At 52.5% G+C, this 24330-nt stretch overlaps 1 protein-coding gene across 1 annotated transcript; it reads right to left on the minus strand.

Annotated features, from left to right (window-relative positions):
- Window positions 1–6641: 6641 nt before the first annotated feature.
- Window positions 6642–23469, minus strand: LOC120390516 (IgGFc-binding protein-like). The gene is made up of 11 exons (XM_039513248.1): window positions 23457–23469; window positions 18179–23295; window positions 16598–17174; window positions 15259–15848; window positions 12932–13499; window positions 11950–12551; window positions 10819–11392; window positions 8703–8902; window positions 7828–8208; window positions 7009–7297; window positions 6642–6652 (listed from the first exon to the last, which is right to left on the minus strand). Exons 1-11 carry the CDS (start codon window positions 23467–23469, stop codon window positions 6642–6644), a joined length of 8922 nt encoding a protein of 2973 aa, XP_039369182.1.
- Between the last annotated feature and the right edge of the window lie 861 nt (window positions 23470–24330).

Raw genomic sequence — 24330 nt, forward strand, 5'->3', positions numbered from 1 at the left:
GGAATACTGTGTGCAATTCTGGTCTCCCATGTTTAAGAAGGATGAATTCAAACTGGAACAGGTTCAGAGACGGGCTACTAACATGATCCGAGGAATGGAAAACCTGTCTTATGAAAGGAGACTCAAAGAGCTTGGCTTGTTTAGCCTAACCAAAAGAAGGTTGAGAGGGGATATGATTGCTCTTTATAAATATATCAGAGAGATTAATATTAGGGAGGGAGAGGAATTATTTAAGCTTAGTACCAATGTGGACACAAGAACAAATGGATATAAAGTGGACACTAGGAAGTTTAGACTTGAAATTAGATGAAGGTTTCTAATCATTAGAGGAGTGAAGTTCTGGAACAGCCTTCCAAGGGGAGTAGTGGGGGCAAAAGACATATCTGGCTTTAAGACTAAGCCTGATAAGTTTATGGAGGGGATGGTATGATGGGATAGCCTAATTTTGGCAATTAATTTGGCAATTGATCTTTGATTATCAGCAGGTAAGTATGCCCAGTGGTCTGTGATGGGATGTTAGATGGGATGGGATCCGAGTTACTACAGAGAATTCTTTCCTGGGTGCTGGCTGGTGAGTCTTGCCCACATGCTTAGGGTTTAACTGATCGCCATATTTGGGGTTGCGAAGGAATTTTCCTCCAGGGCAGATTGACAGAGTCCCTGGGGAGTTTTCGCCTTCCTCTGCAGCATGGGGCATGGGTCACTTGCTGGAGGATTCTCTGCAGCTTGAAGTCTTCAAACCACAATTTGAGGACTTCAATAACTCAGACATAGGTTAGGGGTTTGTTACAGGAGTGGGTGGGTGAGATTCTGTGGCCTGCGTTGTGCAGGAGGTCAGACTAGATGATCATAATGGTCCCTTCTGACCTTAAGTCTATGAGTCTATGAGTCTATGGGTATAGTCCCCATATAGACAATGCTTGGTTGATGGAAGAATTCTGCCTTTGGCATAGCTACTGCCTCTTAGGGAGGTGGATTATGTACACTGACGGGAAAACTCCCATTGGCGTAGGTAGTGTCTACACTGAAGCACTATAGCTGCGCTGCTGTAGCATTGTAAGTGCAGACAAGTCCAGAGAATTAACCTGGCTCCTGCATCTCAAGAGACACAGGAAGCACAGTCTCCAAGGTGCCTTCCTAACTTTGAGAACAAAGGCAATTCTCTGGGAATATACGGAACAGAGACTCTGTCTTTACCTTTCACCTAAGAAGATAAGGGAAGCCCAGTGCCTCGTACTTCTGTGGAAGGCCCTGCCTGACAGACAGTCACTCATGATGGACCAAGAGTAATTGTGAGTGAAACCATCTTAACCAAAGAACGGGCCTTGCTAAAGTAAGTTATAGACTTTTCAATGCACGTTTTCACTTTTATTTTCTTATGACCATCTCCACCTTCATTTGTGTTTCCTCGGTGCCACTGAACCAAGTCTTTTTGTTAATCAACTTGTCATATTTTAGTCTAAACCAACCCAGTGCTGCCTTGGAATGGGAGTGATTGTTAATTCCAGTCAACATGGCAAGCTGCTGGGGACTGTCTCTTTAAAGGAGCAAATGAACCTTGTTATTTCTCTGAGGGGTTTGGCCACTTCGGGGTTGATTGGGCCAAGAAGAATTTGGGACTGGAAGAGTGGTGAGGTCACCCGCAAAGCTGGTGGAAAATAGGGTGGGGCTGTGGTGTTGCCAGCAGGCTGCTGGGGTCAGGAGTGCTGAATCAGGGCAGCATACAACACAGGCACTCAGGATACTGGCATGCTTGTCTTCTGGCTGTTGTGTGTGGACTCTGTGTCACAGCACCCCAAAGCATGACACCTACAGCTCTCAGGGAGAGAGCATCCACTTTCCCAGTGGCTAGTTCCCTGAATTGGGCCTGAGATCCATCCCTCTGCTGGTCTCAAGTAGCAGTGGGGGAGGTCTAGGTTGGATATTAGGAAAAACTATTTCATTAAGAGGGTGGAGAAGCACTGGAACGGGTTACCTAGGGAGGTGGTGGAATCTTCTTCCCTTAGAGGTTTTTAAGGCCTGGCTTGACAAAGCCCTGGCTGGGATGATTTAGTTGGGGTTGGTCCTACTTTGAGCAGGGGGTTGGACTAGATGACCTCCTGAGGTCTCTTCCACCCTCAATCTTCTACGAGACTATGAATTCTTCTAAATTCCTTGCTGTGCTCCAACGCTTCAAGGGGTTCTGTTTCAAAGCTGGGGCTTCACCCTTCATCTTTCTGCTCCTCAGCCTTGAAGCATTCAGCAGTCACATCATTCCTGTCACAGATTCATAGAGTCCACGGTCAGAAGGGTCCACTGTGGTCATCTAGGCCAACCTCTTGTACAGCACAGGACAAAGAACTGCTCCCAGATAACCCCTATAGCAGGTCTTTCAGAAACATCACCTATCGAGTTAAAATTGTCACTGATGGCGAATCCACAACCACCCTTGGGAAATCGTTCCAATGACTAATTACTCACCGTTACAAATTTCCACCTTAGTTCCAATCTTTATTTGTTGAGCTTCAACTTCCAGCCATTGGATCATGTTAGACTGAAGAGCCCACTATTAAATATTTGTTCCCCATGTAGGTACTACAATCGAGTCACCCCTAAGCCTTCTTTTTGTTAAGCTAACTAGAGTGAGCGCATTGAGTCCATCGCTATAAGGGAGGTTTTCAATCACTGCCCCTGTTAGGACGTTTATTTACTATCGCAGGCCATGGCTATACCTGCTTCGTGACTGTGCCCTGATGTACCTGGGGCATCCCTCACTGAAAATGTCAATGACAGGGCAGACTGCAAAAAGGAGAGCAGATTCTCCCAAGACGAGTGGGTCACACTGAAATTAAACACCCCAACCAGTCACAGACTGTGCTCCTGATCCCCCACACTGGTTATTGAGAAGCTGAAAAAAGAAATCACCCAGCCCCCTTCATTGCATTCCAGTTCTCTGGCTCCCAGTCAGCACATGGGTCCAGTACAGTGAGGAGTTATTTAAAAATTCTGTTCACCTATACAAAATGTTCTTCTGAACCCCAAAAGGCCAGCCACATTATCAGGTCAATATTAGTTTGGATCTTACCCAAAATATCACACTGCCAGCCAATTCTTTAGTGCCTAAAACTAAAGGTTTATTATAAAGAAAAAAGAAAGAAGAAGAAGAGTGTTGTTAAATGGTAAAGCAATCACATACATACAGCGACTTCAAAGTCCATATTACAGATTCTTTGCAGTGCTGGTGAGTTTGCTGGCTTGAAAGTCCCTCTGGAACACATCCACAGGTTGGATGGGTCATTCAATTCTTTTTTCAGAGCTTCGTTGGTAGAAAAGTCACTCCAGTTGATGACCCTTGCTTGGCCATTAAACAGGCTAGGCAGTGCTGATGCCAGTCTGTCTGGGGGTGTCACCCAGAAACACAGCATAAGTTTGAAATACAAATATACCCTACATATCTATAATTCATAATACAAAGGTGATACAAACATATAAACAAGTTTATCATACTTGGCAGTTCATAACATTTTCACTCACACCTTACATGGCATATCTAGCAGGATTCATTGCAATTTTATAATATTAGTATTAATAATAATAATAATCATATAAAGTGTCTCACAATTCCATACAGCATCACTGTGACCATGAGCTCATTTTTCTGCTGATTTGCAGCCAGCTTTTCTCTTTGGTTGTGTGTGACCATAAAAGCAATATTGGCATCTATTGTCAAGTTATTACCCCCAAGAATACCTACATGCATTGTGTCTGATGATCCAACTTCAACCAGACTTGAATCCTCAGGCTGTTTCATGTCTACACGAGACCGAGAGATCTCGGACAACGTGCCCTCAGTGCCGATTGGAGACAACCCCCTGCAGGGGAGAACTGTCTTTAGCTCTATTAAATTGGACTGAACCATGGTAAACTGAGACCCGGCGTTTCTCCACCCCCATCAACCTCTGTAGTACGGTATCAAAGAAATTGAAAGGGACCTCGAGAAGTTTTCAAGTCCAATTCCCTGTGCCGAGGTGTGACCAGGTAAACCCAGACCAGCCCCGACCAGGTGTTTGTCCAACCTGTTGTTAAAAACCTCCAGTGACAGGGATACCACAACCTCCCTTGGAAGCCTATCCCAGAGCACAACTCCCCATAGAGTTGGAAAGTTTTTCCTGATGTCTAACCTCAATCTCCCTTGCTGCAGATTATGCCCATTACTACTTGTCCATGTTTATGACCCTGTACCTAACCACTAACGTTGTGCTGTTACCTACTGCGTATATAAGGGTTAAATTGCTTCCCCTGGAATAGGCTGAGGCATAGTAGCAGGTTGCCTGGCCTGACATGAGACATTAAACACATGGGGCGATGCCTCAGTCTTTGGATGATAGGATTAGGGAGGTAAATAAATCATCATACTGGAAACCAAATGTTTTTGCTAACCAAGGTAAGTAAATAGGTCAGTAAGCGACAAGACAGAATGTCTGAGCTAGCTAAGATAAGAAGGAGAACTCCCAGGGAAATATTTACTGTGAACAAATTCACAATGGACAAGATAAATTAGGAATGTAGAGATGAGGTAAAGAGTAGGTCGAACTTGGACAATATGTGCCCAGAGCATGCTGCACAGGGATTGGTTCCTACAAAGTAACCAACCCAAGCCAAGAATGTGTGATGCAATATGAGATGTGTAAATGTATTTAAAGGGAGAGAGTTTCTGTGTAACTTGGGAGCAGTGACGTGCCCACCATCCACCCCACCTGTGTTTGCCTCCCACCTGCACATCGCAGGTCACAGAATGTCACCCACACATCTGGGAATCTCTGGCTGAGGGATTCAAGTCCTCAAATCTTGATTTAAGGACTTCAAGTTAGAGGGTCTCCACCATTTACTCCAGCAAATGGCCTGTGCCCCATGCTGCAGAGGAAAGCAAAAGCACCCCCAGAGTCTCTGCCAATCTGATCTGGGGGAAACTCTTTTTTATAAAGGTCGATCATGCCAGACAAACCTGTTCTCTTTTCTATAGCTGCATATTTCCCATCTGCCTTCCCACCATCCTGCCCTCCTTTGGGACAACTTTCCCTGGGCTTTCCTCTCTTGACCCAGTCACCCTGAATCTCTTTTCCAAGGAATTAACAGCTCTCTGCTCCCTGATGCCTCTCTGGCACATTGGCCAGTTCAGCTGCCTCCACCACTGGGGCAGGTTCTTTATAGAGTGTCCACCTTGAACTCTGATGGACAACCATTCCACAACTGCTCCGGATCACCCCGGTGCAATGCCTTTTCCCAAGTGTCTGCTTTGTGCCCTGACTGCTGGTGCTCTAAACACTCCTCCAGTGTGGGGAGCAAATATTTAGTAACGGGCTCTTCCATCGGGCAGAGGAAGGTCTAACACCATCCGCCGGCTGGAAGTGGAAGAAGCTTCATGAAGTCAGACTGTAACTGAGGTCTAAATTTTGAACAGCGAGGGGAATGAATCATTGACACCATTTCCCCAGGGGCGTGGTGGATTCTCCATCACTGGCCATTTTTAACTCCCGGTTGGATGCTTTGCTAACAGATCTGCTCAAGGGATTATTGTGGGGCAGGTCTCTGGCCTGTGTTATCCAGGAGGTCAGACTAGATGGTCACAATGCTCCCTTCTGGCCTTGGACTTCGTGACCCTATGAATCTGCCTCCTGGCACAAGTTTTCCCTCCTTATTCGATGCATTTCCCTGAATTTCCTTCTACGATGCCCGGGGTCAGTGTGATACTGCTTTTCACCATCCTTTGGTGCATCTACCTATTGTTCCATCCGTCATCCACTGCTCTCTCTTTCTCTCCCTCTCTCTCTATCTATTCAGAGAGCAGGACGGGGGCTGAGTAGGGGGCTTCAGGCTGCAGAGAGCAGGGCAGTGGGGGCTCAGAAGGAGACTGTCTATTTAGCCACATGCAAAGAGAAATGGCTAACTAACTAAGATGTAGGTGGGAGAAAAATAACGACACAGAAGCAAATCCAAAGCCTTTGCCAGAAGCGTTTATTGATTCATAGATTCTTAGAGCGCTTTCAGTTGAATTCAGGATTCTCCTTCACTTACTGTCCCAAAGTGTTGCTGTGCATCTGTGTGTTAAACACCTGTTGCACCCCACCCCAGAGGAGGCTGCATCTCAGCGCTGGGCGAGCCATCCCCGTGCGGCTGTTCCCAGCTGCCCCACCCTAGAGGTGGCTGCATCTCAGTGCTGGGCTAAGCATCCCTGTGAAGCGTCGCTGTGTGGCTGTTCGCCAGCTGCCTCCCCAGAGGTGGCTGCATCTCAGTGGCAGGTAAAGTGACCTCAACATAAATAATTTGCATAACACTTTGAGACAAAAAGGGGCTTGGTAATATTAGTAAAAAACACGGAGAGTTTTGAAATCAGGCATTAATTTGCATCTAGACTAAGATCTTCAGCTGGTGGAAATCCATTGCTGGGTCTACGCCGATTGACAGCAGCTGAGGACATCCACCGCCATAGCGTTTAAACAGCATCTCTGCATTGCAAGCAATCCACAAAGTCAGCTGCTCTGCACAGGGATCTAGGGAAGGGAATTTAGTGCTTGTGCTAAGCTGGGATCCGTTGTGTCTTAGAGCCTGGTGGATTTCCAGAGGGTGACCTGAATCCTTAGAGGGCTTCAGAAATTCGTATCTCAGTCGTAATCTAAAAATAAAATAAAAAAGGGTGTGTGTGGGGGAGGTTAAATAAAGCAACCACTTAACTTCCTCTTCATTTGAGAGTCAAAATTCTGCTATTCCAAAAATACAGGGCTAGATGGGCCCATGTGTCTGAAGTGGGGCCGTGATGGAGGGATACTGGGCCCATTGATCTGATCTGGGGTGGCGATGGGGGTTGGGGGAACAATATCAGGGTAGATGGGCCCATGGATGGCAGGTGAAGGTGGGATATCAGGTTAGATGGGCCCATTGATCTGATCTGGGGCAGGGAATACCAATCTGGGACACGGGCCCCTTAGCTCCTTTGGACCCAGACTCTTGGTTCTGCTCTGCCCCACGTACCATCCTGGGGGTTCTCGGAGAATCTCCAGTAGCTGAGGACCTCGCCGATGTTGTCCAGGACTGTCCCGTCGGGCAGGCGCAGGTCGTCGGCGCTGTTCCCATTGTAGTTCCCGCAGGCGGCTTGCACCTTCCTGGCTAGCTTCCCATCAATTCTCACCGTCACATCCCCACTGGTGCTGAAGAGAACCCGCAGTGCCGAGCCCTGGGCCACGGTCACCATGTTCCCTGCCCGGCTCACTGACACGGCTCTGGAGGGCCTGGCTGGGAGCCGCACAGGGCGCCCATTCACCTGGAACATACAAATGGAGAGGTCACTGCCAGAGATGCCAGAGAGACAAAGAGAGGGGATAGAGAAATACCTCAGACTGAGGAAAGAGGGTCTGCGTCGGGTGGGTACAGAGACAGACATTGTAAGTGCCAGGGATGGAGGATGGATGGACAGACATTGCAGATGGCATGGATGGATCGACACTGTAAGTGCCAGGGATGGATTGATGGATGGATGGATGGATACACCAGGTACAATAGACAGACGGATGGATAGACAGATGCTATAAGTGTTATGGATGGATGGAAGAGTGGCTGGACATTGTAGGTGGCATGGATGGATGGATGGAAGGATGGACATTGTACATGGCATGGATGGATGGTGATGGGAGATACAATAGATGGATGGTTAGATGGATGGACAGATGCTATTGACGGATGGATGGATGGACAATGTAGGTGATATGGCAGATGGATGGACAGACACTGTAGGGGCAATAGGCAGACAGACTGACAGGCCCCCAGTGGCACCTCCCCAGCATTTCCCCTTACCAAGACTCTGCCATTGCGGTTGACCAGGATGGTGAGCTTGTGAAAGTAGACGGTGACGGCCGTCACTCTGGGTGCACGGCACTTTTTGCAGGTCTGGAACTCTACTACCACCCGGAACCAGCTGGCAGCCCTGGTGTCGATGAGCGAGGAGATCTCATAGGTGCCATCCAGGGGCACCTTCCCTGAGACTCCATCGTAAGAGGTGAAGACATCGCCTCGGGTGATGGTGCAGTTCCCGTCCCGTCTCACGCAGCCCCATCGGCCTTGGTTCAGCTCGCAGAGCTCTCCCGCTGGGCACTGGAATGACTGGCACACCACCCCTCCTCTTGGGATGCACCTGCACCGCTGCCGGCACCGTGGTGTGAGCACCCTCTCACCTGGCTGCCAGGAGAGACAGACACATGGTCGGACAGAGAGCAGACTCCGGGGTTCTATCTCCAGCTCTGGGAGGTGGGTGGGGACTGGTGCTTACAGTGGGAGAGAGGGGGCTAGGAGCCAGGAGTCCTGGGTTCTGGGAGGGGAGTGGGGTCTAGTGGGTTAGATCATGGGGGCTGGGAGTCAGGACTCCTGGGTTCTAACCCCAGCTCTGGGAATATCCAGAATGGAATGTTACATCCTTTCTGATTTCATAGTAGCAGATTCAGACTGAAGGATTCCAACGTTAGGGTATTTTGAGCTATCCATCCCCATTCACACCCCTCCATCCATCTCCCCACAGCCCCCTATCTCTCTCTGTTCCCCCCTCACACATCCAGTCCTGTGCTGAACCCCTGGTTCCCCAGCTCTGTGTGGGGCAGCTGTGGATTCTCATTTGGGTCCTTCTCTGCCTCCAGATGCCTACCGCGCTGGGCTGGCCCTGTCGGGCGAGGGCTCACCTTGTAGTACCTGCCCTTGCGGAAGCAGTGGCAGTGCCGAATGGAGACGCACTCGTTGCCGGCCCAGAAATAGCCTTTGTTGCACTGGCACCCTTCAGCGCAGATCTTGGGGCACTTGGTGATGTTGGCCACTCCTTTGCAGCCGCTGGAGCAGGGGTTGGCACAGAGTTTGTAATGGCTGTTGGCTGGGCAGGTCATGGCTAGAAGGGAAGAGAGGGGAATGGAGAGGGTTAGTGCATAGAGGAGGGATGGGGAGGGAATGGAACAGTGGGGAGAAGGGGTTTTATAAGAGTGTCCTCTTTCTGCTACTCTTGGATGAATGGGTGGATGGATGGACAGATGCTGCTGATGGATGGAAGATGGAGGAGGGGATGGACGGAGATACTGAGGATGGATGGATGAAGGAAAGCAGTAGTGGAGATATTGCAGATGGATGGATGGGTATACTGCTAGATGGATGGAGGCAGGAATGGATGGATGAATGGATAGACAAAGATACTGCTGATGGATGAAAGGAGGAAGGGATGAATGGATGGACAGAGATACTGCTCATGGATGGATGGACACAAATATTGCTGATGGATGGAGGGATGGCTGGCTAAACGGAGATACTGCTGATGAAGGAATGACAGAGATACTGTAGATTGATGGATAGATGGACAGACAGAGATACTAGGATGGATGGAGGAAGGGATGGATGGATGGATGGACAGATTCTGCTGATGTATGGATGGAGTTACTGTGGATGGATGGATGCGTGGATGCAGATACTGCTGATGGATGGATGGATGGATGGATGGTCAGAGACTGCAGATGGATGGATGGAGGTATGGATGGGTGGACAGCTACTGTGGTTGGAAGGACAGAGATATTTCAAATAAAGGGATAGATGGATGAATTGGTGGATAAATGGAAAGAAAGCTATTGTGGGTGGCTAGCTGGATGTATACTGCAAAAGGATGAGGAGAGAGATATCATGGATGGTGGAATGGATACTGTGAATGGATGGGTGGATAAATACCTTGGATGGAAGGATCTGTGGAGAGATAGATCCTGAGCAGGGATGGAGGGACTGAGAGAGAGATTTCAAACAGGTGGATGGATGAATGTGGAGGGAAGGATACTGAGGAAGGATGGATGGACGGTTGGGTAGAGATATAGATATTGTTAGTAGATGAATGCTGTGGATGGAGTGGAAGGAGAGAGAAATAGATTCTGAAGACAGCTGGATGCTGTGAATGGATGGACCAAGAAAGAGGTGGATGGAGGGATGCAGAGACAAGCTGTGACGAAGTTGGGGATTTTTGTAGTGTTTTACATGAATAGTGTGAGTGTGCCTCAGTTTCCCTGTGTGTTGCATGTTTAACAAGGTGATGGGAGAGGGTTTGTTGTTGCAGAGGACCAGGGGTGACCTCATCTATCAGCCAGGACCCCTGAACAACAGCCTGGAGCTGGGGAACCCTAACAACCAGTGACCTGGTGACTAAGAGGCCCACCCCAGCTTGGCAGTCAGCTGGTTCAGGCCAGTGGGAGGACAAAGGGCTGAGGCTGGTGACCTGACCAACCAGTTCCAGCCAGAGGGGAACAAAGAACTGAAGAGAGAGGGACCCAGCGACCTATTTACCTGGACAGAAGAGAAAGGACAGGGGAGGAGCTGTTGGGGCTGGTGATATCCGATGCCCAGCTGGACTGGAGAAAGAGAGAGCAGGCAGAGCCCACCTGGATGCAGGGGAGACTTAGATGTCCTGTGCTGAATGAGGCCAGGCCTGAGGCCCTGAGAGTTTCCTGTGCTGGGTTCAGATGCTCAATAAACCCTCCTGTTTTACGCTGGCTGAGAGTCGCTCCGGGCTAGAGATCAGGGGGGCATTATTCCCTCTGGAAGTGGAGGCCCCGGGAGTCCAGAGCAAGTGGGGGCCCACGGTGAGAAACAGATGTGCTAAGGCTCAGAGAGGTGGAGGGGCTTAACCCGAGAGAGAGAGTGCACCCCCGAGAAGGGCTGCCACACTGAAGGGGGTTTCCCGCAGAGACCGTACGGGGCCAAGAATGGGCCCGACCTGTGAGTCCGTGACACAAGCAGAGGGATATCGAGGAGGTTTCAGCCACAGGCAACACTTACGGCAGAACTTCTTGGTCCTCCAGGGCTTGATTTTGACACCAGCGGCCTGGCAGGCAGTGACGTAGCTGTGGATAGACCTGCACATCAGCCGCCGGTTCCCCCCAGCTTTACACAAGTCGTGCACGCAGTTGTTGAAGAAGACGGTGGGGTTGAGGGTGGAGTAGCAGGTGCTGAAGGGCCCATAGGGTGCCCGGATGATGCCGCAGTAGTTGTTGTGGACGTAGCTTGCCTTCCGGGACTCCTGGCAGGCAGGGCAGACCAGACTGGCACAGCCGTGGTCACACACCGCCCCGGGGACTCTCACCCTCCAGGAGACACCCAAGTCCCGCAGGTCTCGGGCCAGGTGGCCGTTGGGCCGCAGGAGATCGTCGTGTGGTTTGCCATTGTAGTTGCCACACAGGCCGCAGGTCTGGCTACGGTAGCTCTTGGGCACAGTGATGGCCAAATAGTAGTTCAGGTCAAAGGAGATGTGCAGGCCAAATTTGGTGCGCAACACCACATTGGCACCATGATAGTAAACACGCACCAAGCCGCTCTCCAGCTGGAAGGGAAGGTAGTAGGAGATGCCATTCACCTGGGGCAGGGGAGAGGAGAGAGTGGGTTTAATAGGAACTGTGGCATTTACTGTATAAGGCAGCTACTGCCTATGATAGGCCCCCTTACATATCCTTCCATCCATCCCATTCCCATTCCCCTTGTCCATCCATCCATCCACCTTTTCTGTCCACCCACCCCGCTTTGGCTGTCCAGCCATCTACCTTCTCCATCCCATCCCCCTTGTCCGTCCACCCATCCACCTTATCCATCTTGCCACCAATTCACCCACTCACCTTATCCATCCATCCATCCATCCACCAGTATCCACCCACCCAATGAGCTGTATCCATTCATCCACTAAAATCCATTTATGCATCTCCTTATCCACCCATTAATCCACCCACCTATTCACCAGTCTAGTATCTATCTCTCCACCCTTCTCTCTCTGCATCCCCTTATCCTTCCACCCATCACCCTCCTGCATCCCTCCATCCCTCTTCTCCATTTCCCCATCCCGCCTTTCCCCCATGCCCTGCCACCTTTGGCAGCCAATCAGAGACAGAGGCTCCCCAGGAGCGCTGTGTGCACTCTTACCAGGACAATGCCGTTCCTGTTCCGCACCAATGTGAATGTGCGTCTGTAGACGATGATGGACACAGTGTTGGTGACAGCAGCCTTGCTCCTGCCCAGCCGTTCATTCTTCACATGGATGGCAAAGGAGGGCAGGTAGCCCTTTCGGACACAGCTCTTGGCAAGGACGTAGGTGCAGTTGCCTTGAAAATCGAAGGGGAAGCCATCGAAGGTCAGGTAGTGGGGGTCACCAGCAGCATGACATGTGCCAGCCCTGGGCACCACTGGGTGGCACTTCTGGATGCCGTCGACTACCCGGCACTCCTCATTGGGGCCGCAGGAGAAATGGTGGCATTCCACGATCCCGCCTGCCTGGCATGAACACTTCTGCTTGCAGAAGCCGTTGGGGTAGAAGGTCTCGCCCGGCTTGTAGTAGAAGCCCCGGTGGACGCAGCCGCACTGGGAGAGGGGGACGCACTGATCACCGCTCAGCACAAAGCCTTCGTTGCACACGCAGCCCTCCCGGCACTTGCTGGGACAGCGGGTTGGGACGTAGAGACTGCGGCAGGTGGCCGGACAGCTGCTGGAGCACATCTCGTAGTGGCTGTTCTGGGGGCAGGGTGGCCCTACGAGGAATATCAGAAGGATGTGGACGTCCCAGCTTCCTAGTGCTGACTATGACCCCTATTCCCGTGATCCTCCCCTCATCCCCTCTATGCTCCCAAACCCCCTTCCCCTCTTTTCCATCCCCCAACAGCCCATCCCCTCCTCCCACATGTCCCTGCCCCTATCCCACCCAACCAGAAACTGGAGAGAGGACCTGCCTCTTGGATCCCACCCCATCCCTGGACGACTGGGACCGTGAAAGTGTCACCAGCTGGCTTGTCCGTGGGAATGTATTTATACAGAGTGCCCAGTGGGAATCAAACCTGGGACCCTTGGATCTAAAAGCACGAGCCCCAGGGATGGGGGAAGAGATGACACACCATGCAGTGGGCACACTCACGGCAGAATTTGTTGGTCCTCCACTCATAGACCTTGGCACCAGCTGCTTGGCAGGCCGCAGCATAGCAGGCGAGGATGTGGCAGACCACAGTCTGGTTGTCCTTGTGGGAGCAGCGGTCGAAGATGCAGTCTTTGAAGTACCCCTCTGGGTTCACCTTGATGTGGCACTTCTTGAATGGGCCATCCCTGATCAGGAGGAGCCCGCACTCTTTCTTGCTCTTCCTATGCTGCTTCTCCACCCTCGCTATGTCCATGCAGTCTTCCTTCTCCATCTCCATGCAGCCTGGGATGTCCCGGGCCTTCCAGCTCCTCCCAAAGTCCGATGGGGTGGGCGCCGGCAGCAGGTTGCTCATGGTCATGTCATTGTCATCTTCCCCATCAAAATTGCCACACAGGCCACACACTGAGCGGCCATAGGTGGCTGGCACCTTCACCCGGATGTGGTTCTGGCCATCAAAGGTCACGGTTAGGCCAAAGTCCGTCTTCACTACTATGTCCCAGCCCCGGTGATAGGCCGAGATCTTGTCATAGTCAATATTGTAGGGGAGGTTGATCTGCAGGCCGTTCAGCTGTGGAGGGCAGCAGTGGGATACGAGGGGAGAGAGAATACTGCAGGATTAAAACTGATCTCTGGCCATGGAAATGTCTTTAGCCCAGGAGAAAACACCCATCAGTGTCTAGGTGAATACAGATCCCGCTCAGTGGGGACAGGACTGAGACTGGAACATCTTGTACATCTTTGACTCTCAGAGCCTAATCCAGAGTCCTTAGTATTTAGTCAGTAGTTTTTATTAATTACTCATGATTCATTCCTTATTCAGGAGTTACTCATTCCCTACACACTACCTACTTATTCCTTACCCCTTAGTAACTAGCCCCAGGCTAGTTTTTGGCCTGAGGGCCACATCTGGGTATGGGAATTGTATGGCAGGCCATGAATGCTCACAAAATTAACAATTCATGTTCAAACAAGGACATAAGAACGGCCCTACTGGGTCAGACCAAAGGTCCATCTAGCCCAGAATCCTGTCTTCTGACAGTGGCCAGTGCCAAGTACCCAGAGGGAATGAACAGAACAGGTAATCATCAAGTGATCCATCCCCTATCACTCATTCCCAGCTTCTGGCAAACAGAAGCTAGGGACACCATCCCTGCCCATCCTGGCTAATAGCCATTGATGGACGTATCCTCCATGAATTGATCTAGATCTTTTTTGAACCCTGTTATGGTCTTGGCCTTCACAACATCCTCTGGCAAGGAGTTCCACAGACTGACTGTGTGTTGTGTGAAGAAATACTTTCTTTTATTTGTTTTGAACCTGTTGCCTATTAATATCATTTGGTGACCCATAGTTCTTGTGTTATGAGATGTAGTAAACAACACTTCCTTATCTTAACAACACAAGATTGTTTCAAAATCAACACTATTAAAATAATTCTGTTGAACAAGGCGCTGTTAGAAAATTACATTACTGAGCTGTTTGTTGATTACTCACTCCTTACTCAGTAGTTACTCATTCCCTACTAAGAAGTTATAACTTCCTTGCTCCTTACTCAGTATTTGTGCCTTATGCATTCCTTACTCAGTATTCACTACTTACTAAGAAGTTATACCTTCATCAGTGTTTATGCCTTACATTGTACTTACTCACCTCTAACTCTGTAGTTACTACTTCCTTTCTCCTTATTCTGTACTTACTCATTCTTTCTCAGTATTTACTTGCTATTTACTCATTCATTATTCATGACTTACTCATTCCCTACTAGTTGCTCAGTAGTAAATTAATTTCTTGATCCTCAGCCAGTATTTATTCACTTCCTCACTCCTTACTCAACACCTGTTCCTTATTTAGTAGCTACTCATTACATATTCCTTACCCACTACTTATTCAATACTTATTAGTTACTCGCTAATAACTCCTTATTCATTCCTTACTCAGTAGTTTCTCTTTACTCATTCTTTATTCTGTATTTACTCACTCTTTACTGGATAGTACTCCTTGATGTCAAAAGAAGGTGCCTGCATCTGTGCAGCTGCATGCAGCAACTGCACACTTACCCTGCAATGACTGGTGACCAGGGCTGGCTCCATGGGTTTTGCCGCCCCAAGCAGCCAAAAAAAAAAAAAAAAAGCCGCGATCGCGATCTGCGGCAATTCAGCAGGAGGTCCTTCGCTCCGAGCGGGAGTGAGGGACCCTCTGCCAAATTGTCGCCGAACACCTGAAAGTGCCGCCCTGCTCCGGAGTTGCCGCCCCAAGCACCTGCTTGATAAGCTGGTGCCTGGAGCCGGCCCTGCTGGTGACTTACCCTGCAGTGACTGCACACTTACCCGGACCTTTCCGTGGATAATGACAAGCTTCACGCCGTAGACATGGATCTCTACCACCTTGGTGCCAGAGCCACTCTGGCTGCCCTTCCTCTGGTACTGCACCAGGACCTGGAACTTCACCAGGCTGGAGTTCTTGTGGCACAAGCCAGCCAGGAGGTAGACACAAGTTCCACGGAAGTCATAGTGCAGCCCATCGAAGGTGATGTAGTGTGACTCCCCCAGGGCAGAGCAGGTTCCGTAGCGGGTGGGGTAGCAGCTCCGGATGCCGTTGGCCACCCGGCACTCCTCACCCTCCTGGCACCGGGAGAGCTGGCAGGTGACCTTCCTGCTGTGCAGGTTGCACTGGCACTTCTGCCGGCACTTCTTATCTCCCCAGAAATGCTCTCCGGGGGTGTAGAGACGCCCCTTGTGGATGCAGCCGCAGCGCCCCTTGGGGATGCACTGACCCCCGTCCAGCATGTAGCCCTGCTTGCACTGGCAGGTCTCCATGCAGGGCAAGCGGCACTTGTCCAGGGATGCAAAGTTGTTACACGTGGCAGGGCAGGCGGAGCCACAGAGCTGGTACTGGCTGTTCTCTGGGCAGGGCAGAGCTGTCAAAGGGAAAGGACACCAGCGTCAGTGGTTACTTCTCCAAAACAAAGCCATGGCCACTGGAGTCTCAGCTGCATTATACAGGAGCCACAGGGTCTCCTCCTGCTGTGCAGACACAGGCCTGGGCCTCCTGAACTAAAGGGGAATCACTCTCTGTTGACAACAGTATGGGGGATATGACACACAGCTGTTCAAATCTGATTCCATCCAGAAGTGGGTGTGGGCACACACACACACAGACCAGATGCAACACATCCTGCGAGAGGTGGTAGTTATTACTCATGCACACTGCAGACAGTATATTCATCCATCCAACCAGTTACAGTCCATCTCCATCCACAGCATACATCTAACCGCCCTTCTGCAATATCTATCCATCCATCTTCCATATCTCCCCATCCATTTGCGGTATCTATCATCCATCCCTCAGTCTATCCAGGTATCTTCCATTTGTCTCTATCTATGTGTTCACCTCTCCATCCATCCATGGTATCCACCCATCAATTTAATAGATGTCTGTCCATATATGCATCTACTCTGACTATCCACCCTTCTGCAGGACCTATACCTACCCTTCCATCCGGACATTTACACCACATTCCATCATATTGGGACCCAGAGCCCCATGCTGCTGGAAACCCAACAAAATGCATCCATTGGACAGAACACCCATGTCCTCAGCCCTTCCCCACGCTCCCAGCACTCAATGATATGGCTGCCCATGGCCCCATCTCCTCTTATTACTCACGGCAGCCAGCCTGCTTTCTCCAGTCTTTCACCACTGCGCCCTCCCGCTGGCAGGCATCCGCGTAAGTCTTGAGCGCCCGGCACAGGATCTGCTTGTAGCCATCGTAGGTGCAGAGGTCGGCCACGCAATCATCCAGGAAGGCTTTGGGGTTGATCAGGGCATGGCAACGCCGGAAGGGGCCATTTTGGGCTGTCTTGGTGATCAGACCACAGTAGGCCTCTCCGCGGTAGCGCCTCACCAACTCCGGCGAGCAGCCCCAGCACTTCCCCTTGCAGCCATGCTGGCACTGTCTGTCACCATCCTCCACCTTCCAGCTCTTGCCAAACTTCACGGCATTGGCGGCAGGGTGCCCCGAGGGGGTGAGGAAGTCATCACTGGGGTCCCCGTTGTAGTTGCCACACAGGCCACACAGCTGGCCCAGGAAGGCCTTGGTGACCTTGACCACCAGGTAGTAGTTCCAGTCGTAGTAGACCTTCAGGCCGAACTCGGCCTCCACGACCAGCTGGCCTCCTCGTTGGTGGAGCCAGAGCTTCCCGTCGTGCAGGGAGACGGGCAGGCGGGTCCGCTGGCCGTTCACCTGGGGAGGGTTAAGGGAACAGCCTCCATCAAGCTAAATGCCAAACACCAGGCTGAGGGGAAGAGCAGCCTTGTGGCTAAGGCCTTGGCTGGGGTCTTTGGAAACCTGAGTTCAAGTCCCACCGGTGCCACTTGGGCTCTCCCTCAGCATTGGTTTGGGAGCTGGGCTAGGCCTCAGCAGTGTTGATTCCTGGTTCTGTCCCTTGGACTAGGGTGGGATTTTTTCCCACCACCCTTTACAAGGGATCTGGATGCCAACTTCCCCTGGAACCAGGCAGCCTACCCGGCAGAACTCGGCCATAATCTCCCAGTGCAGTGCCAGGACCTCCTCCACTGGGGCATCTAGGCCCCTCACAAGCATTAACAGATCACAACCCCTGGGAGGGAGAACAGGGCCATTATCCACAGAATACAGGGATCAAACAGAGGATCTGTGGCACAGCAGGGAATTGTAAACCCAGGTCTTCTACCCTATAGGCTAGTGCTGCAACTTCCTCCTATTCCTGTTCAGCTTGTGAGGTCTTGGGGTCAGGGAGTGTCTCACGCTGAGTCTGGGCAGTGCCCGGCACAACAGAGCCCTGATCTCAGCTGAGGCAGGGCCTGTCTCGTGCTGTGAGTCTGGGCAGCGCCTGGCACAACGGGGCCCTGATCTCAGCTGGGGCAGGGTCTGTCTCTCGCTGTGTGTCTGGGAAGCACCTGGCACATCAGGGGCAGGGACTGTGTCCTGCTCTGTCTGGGCAGTGCCTGACACAACAGGGCTCCAACCTCAGCTGGGGCAGGGATTGTGTCTTGCTCTGTCTGGGCAGCACCTGGCAAAAAAGGGTGGCCACTGGATGCGTCTGATCCACTCTGTTGTAGTCAGTGGACCTGATTCTCCACTTGCACACAAAGGTGTAACTCCCTTAGCTCCACTGGAGTCACTCTGGATTTACACCGGGTGAGTGAGAGGTGACTTAGCCCCGCTGACCCCAGCGGCCTGGCTGTGGGTGGCACTGAGTTCCTTACCCTGGCGAGCCCGTACTCGTATTTGACCATGGTGATGTTGTAGTGGTAGGCCTTGACGGTGACCTGGCTGACAAAGGAGACCCGCGTGTTGTCGCGCTTCTGGCTCTTGGCGATGATGTGGAAGGCAGGGATCTTGGGCTTATGGCGGCAGGTCTTGACCACAGTGTAGCTGCAGGTGCCGTGGAAGTCGTAGCTGTGCCCATCGAAGGTGTGGTAGTGGGGGTGGCCTGAGGCCCAGCAGACAGGCTGGGAGTGCGATGCCAGGACGCACTGGGGCCAACCACCTGCCACCTCGCACACCATCCCTTTGCTGCACTGGACAGTGTCGCAGGACTTGTGGGTTGGCACGCACTTGGGCCAGCCATTCACCACCTGGCACAAGGTGCCCGGTTTGCAATACACACCATCACAGGAGGGTTTTTTTGGCATGCACTTGGGCCATCCATTCACCATCTGGCACACTGTTCCTGGTTTGCAACGGATGCTGGCACAGGAGGGTTTCCTTGGCACGCACTGGGGCCAACCATCCACCATCTGACACAAGGTATCCGGTGTGCAGAGGATGGTTTCACAGGAGGGTTTCTTTGGCACACACTGGGGCCAGCCATTCACAATATGGCACACAGTACCTGGTTTGCAATGGATGCTGTTGCAGGAGAGCTTCTTTGGCACACACAGAGGCCAGCTGTCCACCATCTGGCACACGGTGCCCGGTTTGCAATGCACACTGTCACAGGAGGGTTTCTTTGGCACGCACTTGGGCCAGCCGCCCACCATCCGGCACATAGTACCCGGTTTGCAACGGATGCCATCACAGGAGGGTTTCCTTGGCACACACTGGGGCCAACCGTCTACCATCTGACACAAAGTATCTGGTTTGCAACGGATGTTCTCACAGGAGGGTTTCTTTTGCACGCATTTGGGCCAACCGTCCAGTATCCGGCACATGGTACCTGGTTTGCAATGGATGCCATCACAGGAGGGCTTCCTTGGCATGCACTTGGGCCAGCCATCCACCATCTGGCACACGGTGCCCGGTTTGCAGGCAGTTTCAGCACAAGATGGCGGAGACAATGGGGCAGCTCTGAAAAATCGCATACACTTGGGCCAGCCATCTATGGACTTACACACAGTCCCTTCCTTGCAATGTACTCCGTCGCAGGCCGGTGGGGTGTGCACACACTCTGGCTGGCCATTCACCAGTTTGCACACAGTGCCCTCTTTGCACTTGAAGTGGTGGCAGGATGGCACTGGGACACAACTGGGCCAGCCGTGAACGATCTCGCACACAGTCCCCGGAGGGCACTGGAAATTCAGGCAGGATGGTGGCACGGGAACACACCTGGGGCCATCTTTCCCCATCTCGCACATGGTCCCTTCTTGGCACAAAAAGGCAGCACATGATAAAGGCGGGGAGGAGACACACATGGGCCAGCCCTGAAGCATCTCACACACCATGCCCTCTTTGCAATGAGTGTTCTGACAGGACGGCACAGGGAGGCAGTTGGGCCAGCCGTTTACCATCTTGCATGCTGCTCCTTCTTTGCACTGGATTTCTTTGCAGGATGGTGGGATGTGGACACACTTAGGCCAACCATCGTCAAGCTTGCACACAGTCCCCTCTTTGCAGCGGGTGTTCTTGCAGGATGGCACAGGGACACACCTAGGCGAGCCATCTACCATGCTGCAAAAAGTCCCCTTTTCGCAGTGGGTGTTTTGGCAGGATGGCACAGGGACACACCTGGGCCAGCCGTCTGTATCCTTGCACACAGTCCCCTTTTTGCATTGGCTGTTCTGGCAGGACGGCACAGGGACACACCTAGGTGAGCCATCTACTACGCTGCAAAAAGTCCCCTTTTTGCAATGGGTGTTTTGGCAGGATGGCACAGGGACACACTTGGGCCAGCCGTCTATGATCTGGCACCTGGTTCCCTTTTTGCACTGGATGTTCTGGCAAGACGGCACAGGGACACACCTGGGCCAGCCATTTACTATGCTGCAAAAAGTCCCCTTTTCGCAGTGGGTGTTCTGGCAGGATGGCACAGGGATGCACTTGGGCCAGCCGTCTATATCTTTGCACACAGTCCCTTTTTTGCAGTGGGTGTTATGGCAGGATGGCACAGGGATGCACTTGGGCCAGCCGTCTATATCTTTGCACACAGTCCCCTTTTTGCAGTGGGTGTTATGGCAGGTCGGCACAGGGACACACTTGGGCCAGCCGTCTATGATCTGGCACACAGTGCCCTTTTTGCAGTGGGTGTTCTGGCAGGATGGCATGGGGACACACCTAGGCGAGCCATCTACTATGCTGCAAAAAGTCCCCTTTTTGCAGTGGGTGTTCTGGCAGGATGGCACAGGGACACACTTGGGCCAGCCGTCTGTATCTTTGCACACTGTGCCCTTTTTGCAGTGGGTGTTATGGCAGGTCGGCACAGGGATGCACTTGGGCCAGCCGTCTATATCTTTGCACACTGTGCCCTTTTTGCAGTGGGTGTTCTGGCAGGATGGCACAGGGATGCACTTGGGCCAGCCGTCTATATCTTTGCACACAGTCCCCTTTTTGCAGTGGGTGTTATGGCAGGATGGCACAGGGATGCACTTGGGCCAGCCGTCTATATCTTTGCACACTGTGCCCTTTTTGCAGTGGGTGTTATGGCAGGATGGCACGGGGATGCACTTGGGCCAGCCGTCTATATCTTTGCACACTGTCCCCTTTTTGCAGTGGGTGTTATGGCAGGTCGGCACAGGGATGCACTTGGGCCAGCCGTCTATATCTTTGCACACTGTGCCCTTTTTGCAGTGGGTGTTATGGCAGGATGGCACAGGGACACACTTGGGCCAGCCATCTATATCTTTGCACACAGTGCCCTTTTTGCAGTGGGTGTTATGGCAGGTCGGCACAGGGATGCACTTGGGCCAGCCGTCTATATCTTTGCACACTGTGCCCTTTTTGCAGTGGGTGTTATGGCAGGATGGCACAGGGATGCACTTGGGCCAGCCGTCTATATCTTTGCACACAGTGCCCTTTTTGCAGTGGGTGTTATGGCAGGATGGCACAGGGATGCACTTGGGCCAGCCGTCTATATCTTTGCACACTGTGCCCTTTTTGCAGTGGGTGTTCTGGCAGGATGGCACAGGGATGCACTTGGGCCAGCCGTCTATATCTTTGCACACTGTGCCCTTTTTGCAGTGGGTGTTCTGGCAGGATGGCACAGGGATGCACTTGGGCCAGCCGTCTATATCTTTGCACACTGTGCCCTTTTCGCAGTGGGTGTTATGGCAGGATGGCACAGGGATGCACTTGGGCCAGCCGTCTATATCTTTGCACACAGTCCCCTTTTTGCAGTGGGTGTTATGGCAGGTCGGCACAGGGATGCACTTGGGCCAGCCGTCTATATCTTTGCACACAGTCCCCTTTTTGCAGTGGGTGTTCTGGCAGGTCGGCACAGGGATGCACTTGGGCCAGCCGTCTATATCTTTGCACACAGTCCCCTTTTTGCAGTGGGTGTTCTGGCAGGATGGCATGGGGACGCACATAGGTGAGCCATCTACTATGCTGCAAAATGTCCCCTTTTTGCAGTGGGTGTTATGGCAGGATGGCACAGGGATGCACTTGGGCCAGCCGTCTATGATCTGGCACACAGTGCCCTTTTTGCAGTGGGTGTTCTGGCAGGTCGGCACAGGGACACACTTGGGCCAGCCGTCTATGATCTGGCACACAGTGCCCTTTTTGCATTGGGTGTTCTGGCAGGATGGCATGGGGACACACATAGGTGAACCATCTACTATGGTGCAAAATGTCCCCTTTTTGCAGTGGGTGTTCTGGCAGGATGGCACAGGGATGCACTTGGGCCAGCCATCTATATCTTTGCACACTGTGCCCTTTTTGCAGTGGGTGTTCTGGCAGGATGGCACAGGGATGCACTTGGGCCAGCCGTCTATATCTTTGCACACTGTGCCCTTTTTGCAGTGGGTGTTCTGGCAGGTCGGCACAGGGATGCACTTGGGCCAGCCGTCTATATCTTTGCACACTGTGCCCTTTTTGCAGTGGGTGTTCTGGCAGGATGGCACAGGGATGCACTTGGGCCAGCCATCTACAACCTGGCACACGGTCCCCTTTTTGCAATGTGTGTTCTGACAGGATGGCACAGGGATGCACTTGGGCCATCCATCTATGATTTGGCACATGGTACCCTTTTTGCAATGAGTATTATGGCAGGATGGCACAGGGACACACTTGGGCCATCCATCCATGACCTGGCACACGGTGCCCTCTTTGCAGAGTGTGTCATGGCAGGATGGCACAGGGATGCACTTGGGCCAGCCATATATCATGTGGCACACTGTGCCTTTTTTGCAGTGGGTGTTCTGGCAGGATGGCACAGGGACGCACTTGGGCCAGCCGTCTATATCTTTGCATACTGTGCCCTTTTTGCAGTGGGTGTTCTGGCAGGATGGCACAGGGACGCACTTGGGCCAGCCATCTATATCTTTGCATACTGTGCCCTTTTTGCAGTGGGTGTTCTGGCAGGATGGCACAGGGATGCACTTGGGCCAGCCATCTATATCTTTGCACACTGTACCCTTTTTGCAGTGGGTGTTCTGGCAGGATGGCAGAGGGACACACTTGGGCCAGCCGTCTATATCTTTGCACACTGTGCCCTTTTTGCAGTGGGTGTTCTGGCAGGATGGCACAGGAACACATTTAGGCCAGCCATCTATGATTTTGCACACTGTCCCTTCCTTGCAATGTGTGTTCTGGCAGGATGGTACAGGGATGCATTTGGGCCCACTGTCTGCCATCTGGCAAAAGGTCCCGTCCTTGCAATGGGTGTTCTGGCAGGATGGCACAGGGACACAGCTGGGCCAGCCATTCTGAAGTTTGCACACAGTCCCCTGTTTGCATTTGATATGATGGCAGGACAGCAGGTTTGGGACGCACCTGGGCCAGCCATGTACAATATTGCAAGTAGTCCCTTCTTTGCAGTGCACTGATTTGCAGGTTCGAAAGTCAGGGATGCAATCTGGCTCTCCATTCTTGTCAATGCACTGGTACCCCCTTCGGCACTGCACACCACTGCAGGGATCTGGGTGCTTGGGATGCTCGGAACTCACAGCTGAGGAAGAAAAATACACACATGTAATTGAAAAGGCCACCGTGGAAGAATCCACTCATGCTCAGGGCAAGACCTGCCACTTGGGTGGTATCTAGTGAGAGCTGGAAACGAAGCTGGTTTCTGCAAACAGCAGTGTGAGACAGGATGGCACAAGTACCCACCTGGGTCAGCCATCTATCGCATTGCACATAGGCAGCCTGCATCTGTCCCCATTAGTTGACTCTAATTAAGCCTGTGTGTCTGTCACGGAGGTCATGGGAGCATGAGTGATACATCTAATACGCAGGGGAAGGCTGTGCCTCCCCAAACACCCCCGCGTTGCCCTGCCCACGTTCTGTCCGGAGGTCCCTTCTTGCTGTTTGTTGGCCCCAGCCCAGGCAGGCTGCTCCTCTTCCAGGAAGGGAAGCCTGCTGGGGCTGGGGCTTGGGCGGCTGGGACTTGGAGTAGCTGAGGGTGCCCAGTGTTGGGAGGGCCCCTGGCACTGGGCCACCCAGTGCTCCAGGGCTGGGAGGGAGCTGGGGGGGGGGCACATGCTACCCGCCTGCCCAGTGCGCTGTGGCTGGGGGCTGCGCAGTGTCTGGTGCTCTGGGGCTGGGGGCGGGGTGGGCTGCCGGCCCAGTGCTTTGGGGTTGGGGGAAGTGCATGCCCACGCTTTGCTCAGCATTCCGGGCCTGGGGGCCACCTGCCTGTCCAGTGATCCAGGGCTTGGGGTTGCAGAGGGTGTGTCTGGGCTTGGGAGGAAGGAGGAGGGAGGGACGGGGCCTCAGGTGGGAAGGGGTGGGCCAGGCCGGGGGCTAGCCTCCCCAAGCCACTGGTTCACCCACCGCCCACGCACGCAAGTCATGGATTTCGTGACTTTCCGTGACCTCTGTGACTTCTGCAGCCAGTGTGTCTGGCTAAGGGGCTGCCTGAGCCGGGCAACCTCTGGGCCAGCAGCAACAGCAGTTTGGGTGTGGGAGGGGGCTCAGGGCTGGGCAGGGTTGTTGGGGTGCAAGGCGGCACTTACCTGGTGTGGGGGAAGAAGCTCCCTGGCTC

Source organism: Mauremys reevesii, linkage group 24 (genome assembly GCF_016161935.1).
Source record: "Mauremys reevesii isolate NIE-2019 linkage group 24, ASM1616193v1, whole genome shotgun sequence".
NCBI classification, from domain to species: Eukaryota; Metazoa; Chordata; order Testudines; family Geoemydidae; genus Mauremys; species Mauremys reevesii.